The sequence below is a fragment of the Phodopus roborovskii genome, unplaced genomic scaffold (genome assembly GCF_943737965.1).
Source record: "Phodopus roborovskii unplaced genomic scaffold, PHOROB, whole genome shotgun sequence".
In the NCBI taxonomy this organism is placed as follows: domain Eukaryota; kingdom Metazoa; phylum Chordata; class Mammalia; order Rodentia; family Cricetidae; genus Phodopus; species Phodopus roborovskii.
In genome coordinates, this window is record NW_026125295.1 from 19429174 (window position 1) to 19445795 (window position 16622).

Consider the following 16622-nt stretch of genomic DNA (forward strand, 5'->3'; position numbering starts at 1 on the left):
GCGGCACCAGGGGCTGAGCCAAGCTCTGTTAGGCAGCTGGGGCCTGGGGCCTGCTGCTCCCGCCCCGGCCTTGTCGAACAAGGCCGTGTTGGGCAGCAGTGCGAACCACATTCAATAGACAGCTTAAGATAATCACATGTGTGAGGTACTGGGATAATAGTAGCTGAATACCCTGCCACCGTTGCCATAGTGACCAGCCAAGCACTGGCTCCCTCCCTTTTTTTTTTTTTTTCTTTCTTTCTTTCTTGTTTTCTGGACCTTCTTGTTTTAGGGCTGGCTGGTGGGGTGGGGGATGAGTTTGGGAAATGGGGAAAGAGGAGGAAAGGGGGAGGGTAGACCCTAGAGGGCCAGGCCATTATATTCTCCTTAAATCCCCCAGTTGGAGGTATTTTAAATCTCAACAGAGACAGAGAGAAACAGTGTCTTAATCCCCAGCTCCCTGTGAATTATTTAAAAAGATGCTGTCAGAAGGATGAATTTGTCACTGTTGCAGTGTCAACAGCAGCAGCAGCTGTCATAATGGCCAGGGACCCCAGTCCAGGCAGGGCCTGGTACACCCTGCCGCTCCCAGTGGTGTGGGGGGTGTGTGTGGCCCACACGCTCCCCCTGAGGCATAGGTCAGTTCTGTCCCCACTGTGCTGGAAGATCCTGGGGTACGAAATGTGTCAGGCTACATAGAGATGCCTGTCAGCTGGACCTCGAGCCTTCTGGGAATGTGGTGGCTTTCATATCATGGTGTCCCTGAGCTCTCTCTAATCCAGAGAGGGAAAGGGAGTCTTATTGCCCTCCAAGAGGGGTGAGGGTGGGCCATGACCAGCACTCCCAACCGTACGTGCACCGAGGTTCACACACACACACACACACACACACACACACACACACACACACACACACGATGGTCACGAAAGCAGAAGCACAAAGGGTAGACCACCAGGCAGACAGGAGAGAGCTGCAGATCATACACCACTGAGGGAGCACTAAGCCCACCAAGCAAGTCTCGCCGGGGGTCTGCTGTCCAGACTGACCAACTCCCCAAGTCGGTGACTTGGGTTTTTAAGCATCTCTACTATAAATCCTGTTTAGTCCTCAGTCATATCACAGAGTAGGTACTTTAAGTTTACCTGTGCTGCAAGGAGAAAACTGGTTTGGAGAGGGTTCAAGACTTGCCTCTGGTCAACCAGCTGGGGCTGGTTGAGCCCAGAGCTGGTGAACTTACACCATGGTGCTAACCACACCATGACCCAATTTTGAGTTGGGCTGGACTGCAGAGGCAATTCTCACTTGGTCTCCTCCAAGCCTCCTCTCCTCCCAGTCTTCCTGACTCTGCCCTTGGAGCCACGCTGGTACCTGGTTTCCTGGGTAAATCCTGGGTACTTGCTGTGGGGAATTTGCCCTTGTTTCCTGTTGGGCAGTGCCTCTGCACCAAGTTTGTCTGTTAAGCACAAATGTACTCACTTGGGACCTTCTCTCTCACCCCCTCATTTCCACACCATCCAGTAGTGGGGTGACACAGGTACCTCTGAGTCATCCATGTTCCTTTAACCCCTCACTTGTAACCCTGTAAGTAGCCCAGTCTACTGGACTCGGGTAGAGTCATTCATTTGGTTCATTGTTAGTGTCCCAACTAGCAGTGAATAGAGACATTTGTTCATGTTCCCTTCGGAAAGCATATGGCAAAGTCATATAGCATTAGATGCTATTAGAGAGGACATGAGGAGACAGAGGCCTCTGTGAGTAGAGATGGGACAGCTGCTTCAAATGGATCTTGCGGAGTTTTGCTTTTAGACTAAAATTTAGAGGCTATATTGAGTAGCATTATGTACATGCTCTCCATAATCTAATTATGCCCCCTTTACTCATCTGAAACCTGTGTGCACTCCAGAAAGTAAATCTATGCTATGAGAGTCTGGGGTTGAGAGAGTTCTGGTTTGTGTCACACGGTAGGCAATATGAAGTTCTTTCAAGATGTTGGCCATAAAGAAACGCTGTCCCCGTGAGCCACCCTTCTTTTCAGGGCACTGCATGTGTGAGGGGGCCATTCCTGTTCTCCCAGCCCAGCACATCTGGGAGCTAAATTAAGCCTATTGAGAGGTGAGCTGGTGCTCAGGCCCGCAGGGGAGCTGTTGGGGAAAAGTTGCCTTGGTTGGTTGGTGTGCTAAATGATAGGTCCCTCTGGGCATGTAGGAGTTTATGCCCCAAGGACCGCATTTTACATTTTCATTAGCCCTCTAGCTTGTCTAATCTCCTAGCTCTTTCAGGCTTAACCTACTGTCTATCCTGGAGCTTTCTTCTTGGAGTCCACGCTGATTGGTGAGAAGCTGGACCGTGGTGCCTCTGGCCCATCTGCTGCCCTAATGAAACTGTGGGCTCCTCTGTGCTTGATGAAGTTGAACACTGTTGGAGGCATGTTCAGAGAGGCAGCCATCTCCCCTGATTGGGCAAGGCCATCACATTTCCATTATTTCCCACAGGGCACAGTGGCAACAATTTCTAGTAACATAGCAGCTTCCCCTAACTGCAGGTGATGCCCAATTACAGACTGCAGAGTGGACCCAGGGCCTCTGAGCTGTGTCCGGCATTATCTTCTGTGATCTGAGATAGTAGATGATGGGGACCCACTGAAAGCCTGATTGGAAGGAGATGGTCAATGCTGAAGTAGACTCAGAGGAAGCTTGGGAAATTGTCAGAGAAGAGAAGGGCTGTTGGTTGTCTCCCTGGGTCTGTGTGGAGAAGGAGGTTGGGTCTCTGGTCCTTCCATTCTGCTGAGGGCAGGATGACTTATCTAGGATCAAGATGGCTTCCACACCCGGTTGACTCAGCTAGAGGCCGGTCTTGCGTTTAACAGTAATGATGGCCGTCCCACTAGGAATAGTAATTGTTGGTAGGCAGTTAAGTGGTAGTTGCTGAAGACTCTTCAAGACTTACTTCTGTGACCTGTGAGGCCTCACCACACCTTCCAAGGAAAATAGTATTTTTCAGGTGAAGAAACTGAAAGGTCAGAAAGTTGTCTGTGGTCCCAAGACTATAGTTAGCTGAGGTGAGGCCACCTGTCCCTGGCCCAGCTCCCCGCCTCATCTCCTTCCTGTCTTCTTGACTCTGTGTTCTTATAGCCACACTGCTGTCCTGCTTTTCTTGACATGTAGCAGGCCACTTGTCCTGGGCATTTGTTCTTGTGTCTGGAATGGACCTCCAGCCTGGCTGGTAGGTGTCACTCAAATGTTAGAAGCCCTTCTTAGACATCCCCCTCACTGACTGCTACAGCTCATCTTCCCACATGTTCTCTAACAGCCTGTAACACTATGTAACCTTGTTGCATAACTTTTCATAGAAAGATTTGGGAAAAAATCTATTCAGCTCAGACAGGACACCAACAACAGATCCCCCCCCACCAAGACAAACAAACAAGCAGCCCCTCCCCAGGCCAATTCCACCAGTCAGTTCCAGCATGGTGAACTAATAAATCTATTGAGATTACTTACAAGAATATGAATGCAAAGTTATAGGAGAGTGGGTGATTCCATAGCAGCCATGTCATTAAAAGCCCCTGTCACCATGGGTGAGGACTCACCAAAGCTATACCTCCAGAGCTCCATACGGCTTGCAGGCAGCTCCACCCAAGAGTTACCCCCAGCATATATAATGTGGGGAGGGCCCTTGGGAGTATCGTAGCTTTCTGAGCTTCTTGAGGTCTAAGCTTCTGGGTCTTACGAGCCTTTCTCCTCCCTCTGGGAAGGAGTGTTTCAATTTAGAGGAGGTAGCCACAGAGCTGAATTCATATTTGTATCGTTTGTTCACTCTCTGGTTCACCGTGTTACTATAGTAGATCTATAGGGGCTGCAAATTTGTTTTTTGCTTGTGTTACCAATACCTCACACGTTGTTTGGGGGATGAGTAAATTCTTCAGTCTTTTCTGTTCTTGGTTTTAGACATGAGTTCATTGAGCTGGGTATGACACAGGTTAGAATAACTGGGATCTTGTCAGGCTAAACAGAGGCAGGAAAGCTGATTTTAATAATTGTGTGTGCGTGCCTGTGCGTGTGCGTGTGTGTGTGTGTGTGTGTGTGTGTAAATGATCATGTGAATATAGTATATAGTAGGTGCCCAAGTATGTGTGTGCACACAGGTGTGTGGAAGCCAGTGGCCAATATCAAGTGTCTTCCTCAATGCCCAGCCACCTTATGTTTTGAGACAGGGTCTCTTACTGAATTTGGGAACTCATCCATTGGGCTAGACTGGCTAGCCAAATGAGGTCCAGGGATCTGCCCACCTTTGCCTCCCTAGCTTTGGGTTGCAGGGGTGTAGAGGCATACTTGGCTTTTTTATGATATCTGGGGATCCAGACTCAGGTACCTTGGCCATGCAGCAAGCACTTTAAGAACTGAGCCATCCCTCCAGTCCAAATTTCATTTGTTTCTGTCCTTATCTTAAGTAAAAGTGTCCAGAGGAGGTGAGCCTGCCCAGAAAGCCTTGTAAACAGGTTTGTGGAAGTTGCTAGGTTGTAGCATTCTTGTGTTTAGTGAGGATTCTGGGAAGGAGGGAAAGAGGGAGGAAGGGAGGGAGGGAGAGAGAGAGGAAGGAAGGAAGGAGGGAGGGTGTTTTAATTTTTCAGGCCAGGGCTAACTATCAGGTCTTTCTAGAACTCCTCATGCTTTTTAGGCTAGAATTGTCCTCAGAGACCATGTAGAAATGGCCCAGATCTCTTAACTTCACTGGATTTTTCATATTTGGCCAATACATACTGCTTAGTCTGGTCATCAACCTCATTTATCAAAACTGACCACAAATGACCTTTGCATGCTTCTAACTAAAAGCCACCCTTGTAGATAAAGAATGTATCAGTGTCTGGAGGCTGTTCTCTAAAAAGCAATGCAGATAACCTGGTGGGAAGAGCTCATGATAGTGGTCCTGAAAGGAGATAGGTCTGTATGCATATATGAGTTTTGATGTCATGTTGCAACAGAGCAGCTCTGACTTCCAAACCTAGAGCTTGAAGACACCTAAAGGTGTCATTCCCATTCATCAAAGTTCTAGTCAGAAAGCCTGAGCAAGTATTTTCTAATGGGTGTCATTGTTTTCTTTATTATGCTTATCTCAAGGACAGATGGGCTATTTGCATCAATAATAGTGCCTTTTGAAAGGTTGTTTCAAGTCTGTGTGATGTGCAAGGTGGATTGTTTCTTTTCCTTACATAGCACTGTAGTAAATCCCAGGGAAGCACCAGTGGCCAAGGAGGCAGAACACAGTAGAGCTTCCACTCATTACCTCTGGCTTCCAGCATCTTTTTAAATACATCTTTTATTGTTTGAGATTCCTGTGCACTTAACCTCCCCGCTCTCTTTTAAATTCATGCCCCTCTCTTTCTTTGTTGATCTGCTCAGTCCATATAATGTTACTTGTATGTACACGTTTTTTTCAGGACTGACCATTTGGTATTGGATAACTTATGGGCCTGCTCTTCCATGGGGAAGACTATTTCTCCTGCTCTCAGCATGCCTTAGCTGACTGTAGTTCTCTGTCTAGGGCAGGGGCCTCATGCCTTTGGTCAAGTCTTGTTGAGGCAGACACGCTGATGAGACTCAATGGTGTAATTTCTGGCATTTTTGGGAGACACGGTGTCAAGGAAGCTTCTTGTTCTTCTGGCCCTCACAGTCCTTCTGCCTCCTCCTTCCACAGTGATCCCTGAGTTTGGGGACTTGGGTTGTAATTATGTCAGGTGCAACTGGGCTCCACAACCCCGAATTTTGATTAATTGTGGTTTTCTGTAATGGTCTTCCTGTTTCCTTAAGGAGGTGTGAAGACTACATTATCTGTGAGCAAGATAAATATTTAGAAAGTAGTTAGGGATTATACTGGTTTAGTAAAGTAGTAGGTGTAGGCTGTCCTCCAAGATCTATGACTTCATTTGCCCTGGGCGTGATTTCCCTCTTGCTGAGCAGGGCCTTAAGTTCAATAAGAAAGCTGTTGATTACTGCCAAGGTATGGATGCCACTACTGAACCCCGAGGGTTATCATGCCATGCTGGCCATGGCCAGGGTTCACAGGTTTTTCTATGTAGACTATTGGTTGCTTGCTTTGGTAGCTTTCACCACACGTTCTGGTACTATGAACTCTGGCATTGTTTTGAGGGATACGCGCTAGGAACAGAGTGAGGCCCTCAACACTGTTCCCAACCTTCATAGGTATGACCATGGAGGAGATGGATTTGTGTTGGAGAATATTCATAGGGTTGGAAGAATAAAAAAGAGTGACTCGGAGAGTCATTGGGAGGGGAGAGAAGAGTCAATGGAAGAAAGGGTAAAGGAAGAGAGCACTGGATAGAAGCTCCATGGAGGAGGGACTAGAAGGAAGATTTTGGTTAATCCCCCATGATAAACAGGAATGACACCAGTGGAGAAAGAAGAGCACAGCTATTCCCAGGCATGGAGAGTTTGGCCCTGTGGGCACGGTGTTGCAGAGAACAAGGTGAGTTCCAAGTATCTGCAGGTAAGGTCCAGCAGGCAGCCTGAACACTGGGGAGCAGTGAAACTGGTGAGGTACTCCATGGCAACTGGCTCCTTGCATCTAGGATAAAAAGATGAGACGAGTACACAGAAAACCAGTGTATTTCATTGGTCCTAGACATTTCTGAATGAAACATTGACACATGGCACCAGTGGTGTGAAGCTCCATGCATAGAGTGATGTTGCTTGTTGACACGAACTAATAAATTAGTCAAAACACAAATTCCCTGTCCTCAAGGAACTCACAGCTCAGTAGCAGAAACCAAAATCACACACACAAAGCAATTAAAGAATAGTTTGAAAGAGTGTATTACCAATTGTTAAATTGTTTGGAATAAACTCACCCATGCTTGAAGCATTCTGAAAACTAATCTCCATCCAGAGGTAAGCTGGGGATGTCATCGTGGAGGAAGTGAGGCCTGGTACCCCTTGAAGGAGGGACTGTAGAGAACTCAGTCCTGCCATGCATGTGTATGCCACCTGACTTGTGTGCCGCTATTTACAGAATGTCCCCCATCTCTCTAATTGTTAAAAGGTCTTGTCCCTCCTGACTGGTGTCTAGCCAGGTGTGTCATTCTTAGGCTTTGTGTAGTGGAGATCAGATGGTTTTGTGGAAGGCAGATTAGGTAAAGGTTTTACATCCTGCCAGAACTTTAGGGGACATGCTTAGAAGTGGACATAGCATGTGGGAGGAAGTGGTCTTGGCTTGAGCCCTTGACATCTCTTGCCTTATGTGTTGCCACTGTTTTCTGATAAAACACCAGTGGTGACGATGACAACAACAAAATCAAACAGAAACAAGACAGACCATGTATGCCCATGCCATAGGACAGTGGCTTTGGGAATGTAAGAGAACGGCCAGTTAGGAGAAATAGTATTCTGCAAGAATGGCAAATTGAGCTTGGACTTTCTGAACACAGTTGGCCTGGTGACTGACTGATGGCCCCTGGTGTGAGGGTCCCATCTTGGCATGGGATTCTGAAGCCAAGGATCACTTTTAGATACTACTTAGGTCTCGAGACCTGGTGACAGAGATGTCTCCTTGGCCATCTGTTGCCTCTCCAGATGCTGTCGTTGCCTCCATTTTAGCATCATTTGTTCTTCCAGAAACAAGATAGACTGAAGGAATATTTGGTACTTGGTTTAGAATTGAATTTCTTAAACTTCTTTCTTCAACACCATTTGCCCCAGGAAAGTTCATGCAAACCTGAATACATGGGCCTACAAGTTAGGTTTTCAAACCAAACTTTTACAGACTCACAAAGAAATGTATTTTAAAACAGCTTTTTGTGATTTTGTATAATCTTAGCATTTATTAAAGACAGATTCAAATTTGCACACTGATGGCATGGTTATGCTTACGTGTTTTAGATATGAAGATTAAGAAGATTAACTCTTTGGCTAAGTACTTGATAGTGCAGGACATCAGCATCTTCAATACCACAAGGTGGATCAATAGTTTGCATTTATGATCATCAATGCTGAGAACACTGGTTCATATTAATTCAGAGTACCAAACAAAGCATGTTTAGGGTCATTTCAGAAGTTGTTGGAAATTCTGCTCCAATCCCAAGTCCAAGTTCACCTAATGATTTTTTTTAAAAAATGAAACTCAAGTCAGCAACTCAAATAGTTTTAAAAATTAAGCACCCTAACAAAATAGAATGCAAAGATGTACTGATTTTATGCATGCTGAGGAGTAATGACAGGAGAATACGGTCTTTGTTTTCTGCAATTAAGCCATCTTGGTGTAATTAATATAGCATAGAACACTCTTATGTGCAGTAAGAACGCTGGTTAGAGCACATGATTGGCTCAAATCTGAGCTGAGATGTTTGAGTTTGTTGGCCTTGCATGGCATGACGTGTGTACATTGTGTGTACATTGTGTATACAGAATGAAAACAGCAGTGAAGCTATGTGCCACAGGGTGCTGAGCATTGCCAGAAGCCAGCGGTATTTTGGATCCATTACATGTTGATTTGTGTAATACTTGGTCCTTGTATACTCATAAACCTTTTATTATTGCTAATTTGCATGTGCATGTGTGTGTATGTGTGCATGCATGTGAGCTTCTGTGTGTTTAAGAGAAAGACAGAGAAAGATGAGACAGAGACAGACAGAGAGAGAACACCACATGCATTCATATAATTACACATAGGGTGGTGACCCACTGTTTAAGAAGCTGAAGTATGGAAGGCTAAAGGAGTGAGAAGGGCATTCTGGGTAAGGGTATAGGGTGAACAGAGGTGTGGGCTTCTGTGGTGTGGTATTTGTGAATGACACAGGCCAAGCCCGCATTGTTGGGGAGTTGAGGTATCAGCTGCCCAAAAGAATAAAGTTCATTTTTTGGCTATAGTGATGTATTTATCATATCTTTATATATATATTTATTTTAGGCATATAATTAAATTATTTCAGTAAATTTGAAAGGTTTGTGATCATCATACTCCCATCTCAGAATATACCCTTCAACCCTAAGGAAGATTCTTATCCACTTGTACCATTTGTAGTCATTCCCCAGTTGACTTCCCAGGCCCAGGGAAATTATTTTTCTATATGTATATTTGGTTTGTCTGACTCTATATGTGGCTAGAATCATATAATGCATGGCCTTTCAAGGCACATAGCTCCCTTCACTTGACACAATGTTTTTGGGATTCACCCCGTTTTAATATGCATTAGTAATTTACTCCCTCTATTGCGAATAATATCCCACCATAAGGAAACATTATACTTTGTTTAAGCATTTGTTACTTAATGGATAGTAACAAAGTTCTTCAGTCACATTAAAGAATTAAATTGAGTGATCCAAGAAGGGTGGGTATAGAGAGATTGATGTGCAATGAAATAGGAGAGGTACTCCACAAATAGGATTTATAATAATGGTTGGTGAGAAATTCTATTTCACTGACTGCCTCTTCACTCCATCATGACTGTGCAAAGCTACCAGTCAGTAGATACTGGGAAGGCTTATGGAATGTGATCCTCAGAGGCATGGCTACCTGTGGAGGCTTGAGAGAATAACTATGTACATATCTGATTTTATATGTGGAATTTTATCTGAGGAATGATCCTTCAAGTAGAATTGCTGAGTGAAAGGCTGTGAGTGGCTGTAATTTTTGATTGGAGTGGTATGAATTTTCCTCCCATACAGCTGTGTATCAGAATTCTTTTATAAAGATTTATTTTTAGTTTATTTGTATGAATGTGCGTCTGCATGTATATATGTGCACCACACATGTGTCGGTGTACAAGGAGGCCAGAAGAGGGCACCAGATCCCCCTGGAACTGGCATGGATGTTTTTGAGTTGACATGTTGGTTCTGGGTCTTGAATTCTGGTTTTCTGAAAGGGAGCAAGCCATTTCTCCTGTCTGTGTATCATAACTCTTATCTCCGATATCCTTTTAAATACAGTGTCTTCAAGCTTTTATTCTTTAACCACCACCATCAACAACAAAAAAGTCAAAACATGGCTTAGACCATGTTTTGCAAGACTGACTGACATGCCACATCCTGTTATATAACTGAGAGGTGTGTCTGCATCTCAGTGAGCCATTTGTTGGTATTCTTTGCCCCTATTTTATTACTGACATACAAGCTCTCTATGTATTAAGGGAAATTACTGTGTTATTCATGGTACATTATAAATAGTTTTGAGGGGTTTCTTTATCAACTTTTCTCTATTTATTTTCTCTTTGCTTTCAAATGGGTTTCCATCATGCCCATTTAAAAAGTGAAGAAAATTGGTGAAGCTCAATTTGTCAAATTGTGGTCTCTTGAGTTTTGTGTTATGGTTAATGCAGAGAAATTGTCCCTGCAATTTCTTTTGGTATTTTTATGGTTTTGTTTTTAATGTTTAACTCTCTGATTTATTGGGAATTTATTCTGGAATAATGGATGGAGGATGGGTGGCTGGTTTTCCCAAGATGGTTACCCAGTTATCCAAAATTTGGTAAAAAATTGATTTATCCTTGCCCACCAATTTGAGTTTAGGTAAACTTTTTCAATGTTGAGAAAAGCAGCTGCATCAAATTAGAAAACAAACAAACAACAATGCTATCCATTTCCACTTCCTGTCATCTTCTTGGTCACCTCCTAACCTAGATGTGGCAATTTGTCACTTCATCTCTGTAACGTCTTGGCAATCTGGTAAGCCTCTCATGGTATTTTACTGCTGTGTGATGTCAGCAGGGCAAACATGGGGGTGGGGGAGAGGGGCTTAGAACCGGAGTCTGGGAAATGACGACTGAACAGAGAAGTTTTGTAAATCTGCCTACCCTTGGACAGTACAGATTAATGGTAACAATACTTGTCCTGAAAAGGGAACTGAATATGTCTTCAGTCAGACTATTCAAGAGCCATAGAAACTTCGGGCTTTTAGAGGAAAGGCACAGGGAAGCCAGCATTTCTAAGTATCTAAGATACTCAAAGATAGTATGAAAAGGTGTTTATGGGGCACATGAGCCCTGAGGTCTGGTCTATTCACTGTCAGGGAGAGTCTCCCCAAAATATCTCTCCCATCTCCACAAGTCTCCTCCCCCATCCCTTCACCTTTCATAGCTGGGTGACACTGATCTGCAAATGTTCCTTCCATGCACATAGGCCTCCCTCTAGCCGAGTTTCTGCCTTGAGATAGCTTCTAAACATGAGACTTTGGTCAGCTGTGTGTTTCCGCTGTAGAACTCCTCCATGTTTTCCATACTCAGGTTGAAGTCCAAAGTTCCTATCATGTCCTGCGTCCCTCGGTTTTATTCCTACCATGCTTACTATTTGCAGCTTTGGAAGACTCTGTCAAGTGAACTTCATCCCTGAATGAATGACACCAGCTTGCTTCTCCTCACCACAGGGCTTTTGTAATTTGTGTGCCTTAAGGCAGAGATGCTGTGCCCATTTCTGCCCCTAGGATGAGCACACATCTCCAAGACAACCCTTTTCTATCTACCTATCCACTTGGAGACACTTTTGGAAGACTTTCCTGCATTTTATACACACCCCTTTCTTGGTACTTCATAACCTCCCATTAATTTACATAGTTATAATTATTTAGTTACTTTGATATGTTCTAATTTCTGTCCCTCTCCCTCTGTCCTAAGCTTCACACTGCCTCATCCCCAAGTAGCTAATGGAATGCCTGGCATAAAGTTGGCGTGTCAAAAACATTTTCCACTGATGAATGAGTGAGGTTTCGCAATAAAGCCATGAGGCTGATGCCGTGTATCATCAACAAATAACAGCGTTTGTCCCTCCCTGCTGGGAGTGCCAGCCCATCCTAGCTGTCTCCGTGAACTGAAATCTTCTCTTTCTTTAAGGCCCTCCCCATTGTAATTGCTACTTATCCTGGAGGCACTTATCTCTCCCCTAGCCCTGTCTTCCCTCGTCCTTCTCCCACCCCCACAGCACCAGCTGACAGGAGGAGAGAGAATGGAAGCCGGAGAGAAATTAGTGCACAGCGCTGTAGTTGTAGTCTCCTTTCTCCCCCAAACCACGGGGAGCTATTCTCCGTTTCTTTCCTCTCTTTCCTTTTGAATATACAGCTCCTTCCCCTGTAATTTGATTTGAGCACTCCCTTAGGAGCTGTCACAGAATCAATTAGATCTATAGGATTTTTACAACTTGAGGTCACCCAGTATGATCCCTCATTTTACAGATGAGAAAACTGAGGCCCAGAGAGGTTAATGTCTGAAACGATTACCTCTGTTGGGTCTTAAAATGCTAATCAGCGTCATTTTCGAAGATGAATGTTCTCAATATCCCAGCTCTGCAGAGTGAAGTCCTCATTCTGTATATCTCAGGACATTCAGTGGTAATACCTTGGCACTCAGGTGAGCCTGGAAGGTAGGACTTCCTTTCCCAGGCAGAGCTGCATTAGTGTTGGTTGGCCAGAGGCTCTGGCTGTGACTAGACCTATGCCCCAATTGGAGTCACGGGCTTCATCTGGGCATCAACCAAAGAGCCCTGGCGTTTATGCTGAGACCCTCCTGGAACAATGGATCATGAGACCTGCTGGGTTTAAATGACTCTAGAACACTGAAAGAAAGCTGCCCGTCCTTCCTTCCAAAGCCATGTCAGGTCAGCAGGGGAAATGTTTCTGAGTGGGTGCTGGAAGGGAGGGAAGCCTGAGAGCAATCTGAAATTCTGTCAGCAACTTCTCCCCCATCTATTTGTTTTCTGGTTTCCAAAACCCAGTCAAGCAGAATGAAACTTCCACAAACACATTTAAATAGAACATAACACAGTCTTTAAGAAAGAAAAAAAAAAAGTGGCTCCTCTACATCCAGAGATCAATAAGAAATTAAACAAAGCCCAGGTGAGGTTTGACAGCGTGAATTTATACTCCACATGAGCTATGGAGCAGAGCTTTTGCCCAGGCATATCCTCATGTGTGCATAACATCTGTCCTGATGCTGGGTCCAGATGCTGAATGCCCCTTATATGCTGTGATCCTTTAGGGGCCCACCAGACGCTGGTGGGGTGGGGTGGGATGCTTCAGGGTCAGTTTGTCTACATTTGTATGGATGGAGAAAGGGTAGAACAAGTGCCTGGATGGGGTATGCTGTCCAGCCTGGGTAAAATGAGCTGGGAGCCAGGAGGTTTTTCAGACTTACAGTTACTCCAGCCAAGATCAGAAAGGCATCCTAGCTCAAACACATAAAGATGGAGCTTGGAGCTGGAAGCCACTTGCAACTTTGGCAACATTAACATTTTGGTGTTATAAGTTGAGCAAGGAGGGCTGCTGGGGGCCATAGAGTGATTGCAAGGAGCCTTGGGGTTGTAGTTCAGTTAGCAGAGTGCTTGCCTAGTGCTCACAAAGCCTAGAATTCAACCTCCAGCACTACCTAAAGACAGCTGTGGTTCAACCTCCAGCACTACCTATACCAACAGCTGTGGTAGTAGTAGCCTGTAATACCTTTGCAGAGGTAGCAACAGTAGTAGCTACATAGCAAATTCAAGATCTGCTTATGCTATGGAGGTGGGGAGGGGGAAAGAGGGAGGGCTCAAATCAAGTGATAGATGGGATTTTGGTTGCTTTATGGGAGAGCTGAGACTTTATCTAGGCAGCAAATCAAGATGGACCCTTGGTCCCCAAGGGTTTCTGGAAGGAGCTCGTCAGAGACTCTGGAGCAGGAGGGCCTAGAGAGCCCCGAAGGCCTGGGTATGTGGGTCAGCTCTCTAGATGTCTTCCTTGACACCATGTGTCTTCCTTTGTAGCCCCAGGGGTAAAGACTCCTTCAGTTATCAACTTCCTCCCATCACCTGCTGCAGAAATCCCCTTCTAAAAGTTTCTAGGCCATTGAAAGCACCATCCCTCCTATTCAGTGTCTCTTATAGCCACGTACCACTGAGAAATTGCAAGATGTCTTACTAGCCATGAATTGGAGATAACTGAACCATTGTGGGACTCATGGGGGATGGGAAGTAAATGTGCTATTCCCCACTCTTCCTCTGCTACATAAAGATTTTGAAATGTGAGTTCTCTTTCCCAATATGAAAGATGGTTGTCTCTCTCGGGGTAAGCAATGGTCCTTCCTTTCTAAGTGCTGTCCTCCCAGATTGCTCCTCCACTACATCTCAGCTTGAAAATTCCACACAGGGGCTTAATTAACTTCATTAAGAGTATCTCTTAGCAGCCTCCATTGTTTTACGGTCTAGCTCTTTCAAAGAGATTGCTCTTCTAAAACGAACGGTTCTGAGAATCTAAGTTTGTTGAGAAACAAATAAGAAAGTTTTTCCTCATGTGCTTTACAGAGTTATATAAAGGAGTTTTTCCACAATAAAGATATTAGGTTCACAGATGGGGATGTCCATTGTGGAATTCTTTTATAACTGGATCTCTGATTCATAGAGTAAGGGGCTATTGGTAGCCAAGAGTATGGTGCCTGCCCTCAATGAGGGACAATAAAGGATGTGCACAGAGTGAGATGGTGAAGTTTGATGAGGGAATGCTTTCTGCAATTAAATCTGTTGTATCTGCAGGTGGGTTGTAGAGAACTGTGCCTCTGAATCTCTGGAAATCTTTAAGACACAGATATGCCTGTATGAACTCTTTTAGTTAAGTGGAGCGGTGGGACTGGTGGGCTCTTGAGTGGTGGGCTCTTATGGCCCCTCCAAAGGCCTGGGATTCTCTTCTGCACCTCCTCTTTTGGTCTTCTCACTCTCTCCTTTCTGATTTTGCATGTGTGCCTGTGGCCTGCTTGGGACAGTGGGAAGAAGTCAGTGGCTACGATGAAAACCTGAACACTATCCGTACTTACCAAGTGTGCAACGTCTTTGAACCCAACCAGAACAACTGGCTGCTCACCACTTTTATCAACAGACGGGGCGCCCATCGCATCTACACGGAGATGCGCTTCACTGTGAGGGACTGCAGCAGCCTCCCAAATGTCCCAGGCTCCTGCAAGGAGACCTTCAACTTGTACTATTATGAGACCGACTCTGTCATTGCCACCAAGAAGTCAGCCTTCTGGTCTGAAGCGCCCTACCTCAAAGTGGACACCATTGCTGCAGATGAGAGCTTTTCCCAGGTGGATTTTGGGGGAAGGCTGATGAAGGTCAACACAGAAGTCAGAAGCTTTGGGCCTCTTACCCGGAATGGTTTTTACCTCGCTTTCCAGGATTATGGAGCCTGCATGTCTCTGCTTTCTGTCCGGGTCTTCTTCAAAAAGTGTCCCAGCATTGTGCAAAATTTCGCAGTGTTCCCGGAAACCATGACAGGAGCAGAGAGCACATCTCTGGTCATCGCCCGGGGCACGTGTATCCCTAATGCAGAAGAAGTGGATGTGCCCATAAAACTTTACTGCAACGGGGATGGAGAGTGGATGGTGCCCATTGGACGATGTACCTGTAAGCCTGGCTATGAGCCAGAGAACAGTGTGGTCTGCAAGGGTAAGTCTGGGGCTCCTCCATGTCTGATTCCATCCCACCTGGGGAGGTCCAAGGTCACTACTTTCCTGCTTCTGGTTCAGGGTCTCAGGAAAAGAGAGAGTCTAGTGGCTTATTAGAAATCTTAGAAGAACCTCTGTCCCTAGTGCTGGACCTGATAGTTTCCCAGTTGGGAACAGCTGTCTGTATGCATGTGTGGAGGAAGGGATGAGAAAAATTGTAAACAGTAGGAAATTATAATCACCTATTTATATTTGGTTTGGGAACACACAATCTCAATCTCTCTCTCTCTTTCACACACACACACACACACACACACAATACTCTTTGCATCTTTCTTCAGGCTCAAGCTCTAGGGGACATGGAGTATTTGGGTTGTCATGGACAGTTCACTCAAGGGTAATTGAGAAGTGACTGAATTTGGAAAATATTTTACTTCATTTCAGTCCAGCTCCCACAGTATTGAACTTGGTCCTGAAGCCATGTAGCTCATTAACTCAAAGCCCTCTGGCATGACTGTCTTTCTCCAGGGGCTCAGTGCCAGGCCCTGGAAGGAGATGAAGCTACTGGGACAGGAATGGGAATGTTCTGTGTATGGAGAGGTACCTTTGCTTCTGAGTGAGCCAGACTGATGCAAACTGTGCACATTAGAGGTTTAAGGTATTACATGCTCACAGTAGATCTCCGAACCTTACATTGCCTTTGTTCAATATGTGGTAGTAAATATGCTGATCTGGCTCCATTTGGTCCCAGAATGAATGGAAGGGTCTAGAAATCCTATATCTCTTGTCTTGTCTATGCCATTGGGGCTAAATGTAGGTTGATGTAGGGCCAGGAAGAGAGATGAGTTCCATTATGCTTATGACCTTCAGAAATTTGGATTGTTTAAAAAGGCCTGGGAATGAACATCTTCATTGTAACGTAACTCAAGGGTTGCCGCCTGTCTTTTGTAGTTTGGGAGTGAAATTAGCTCCTCCATCACAGGTCTCCTTAAAGTACCAGGTCATCCCCTGGTGCTGCTGGAGCACCCGGGGCTGGCCAGCCCTTGTCTGTTTCCTTCCCTCCTTCCCCAAACACCTGCCTGTGAAATGCCTGGCAAGGGATTTTGAAAGCCCATCAGCACGCGATCCCATGGATTCAGCTAATTGCCTGGGCTGGGGCCTTCGCACAGCCTTTCTGGGGCCTGCTGGGAACACAGAGCTGTGCCTTTGTGTCTTTATTGGATTTCTTGGTTCTGGG

The 16622-nt window shown here is 45.3% G+C and overlaps 1 protein-coding gene across 1 annotated transcript in view; it reads left to right on the forward strand.

Moving 5' to 3' along the window:
* Nucleotides 1-16622, forward strand: part of Ephb1 (EPH receptor B1) — a 416176-nt gene that overhangs the window by 130551 nt on the left and 269003 nt on the right. The window contains exon 3 of the mRNA XM_051206222.1: nt 14705-15386. Coding sequence (XP_051062179.1) covers nt 14705-15386 — 682 coding nt within the window. The remainder of the gene's footprint in view (nt 1-14704; nt 15387-16622) is intronic.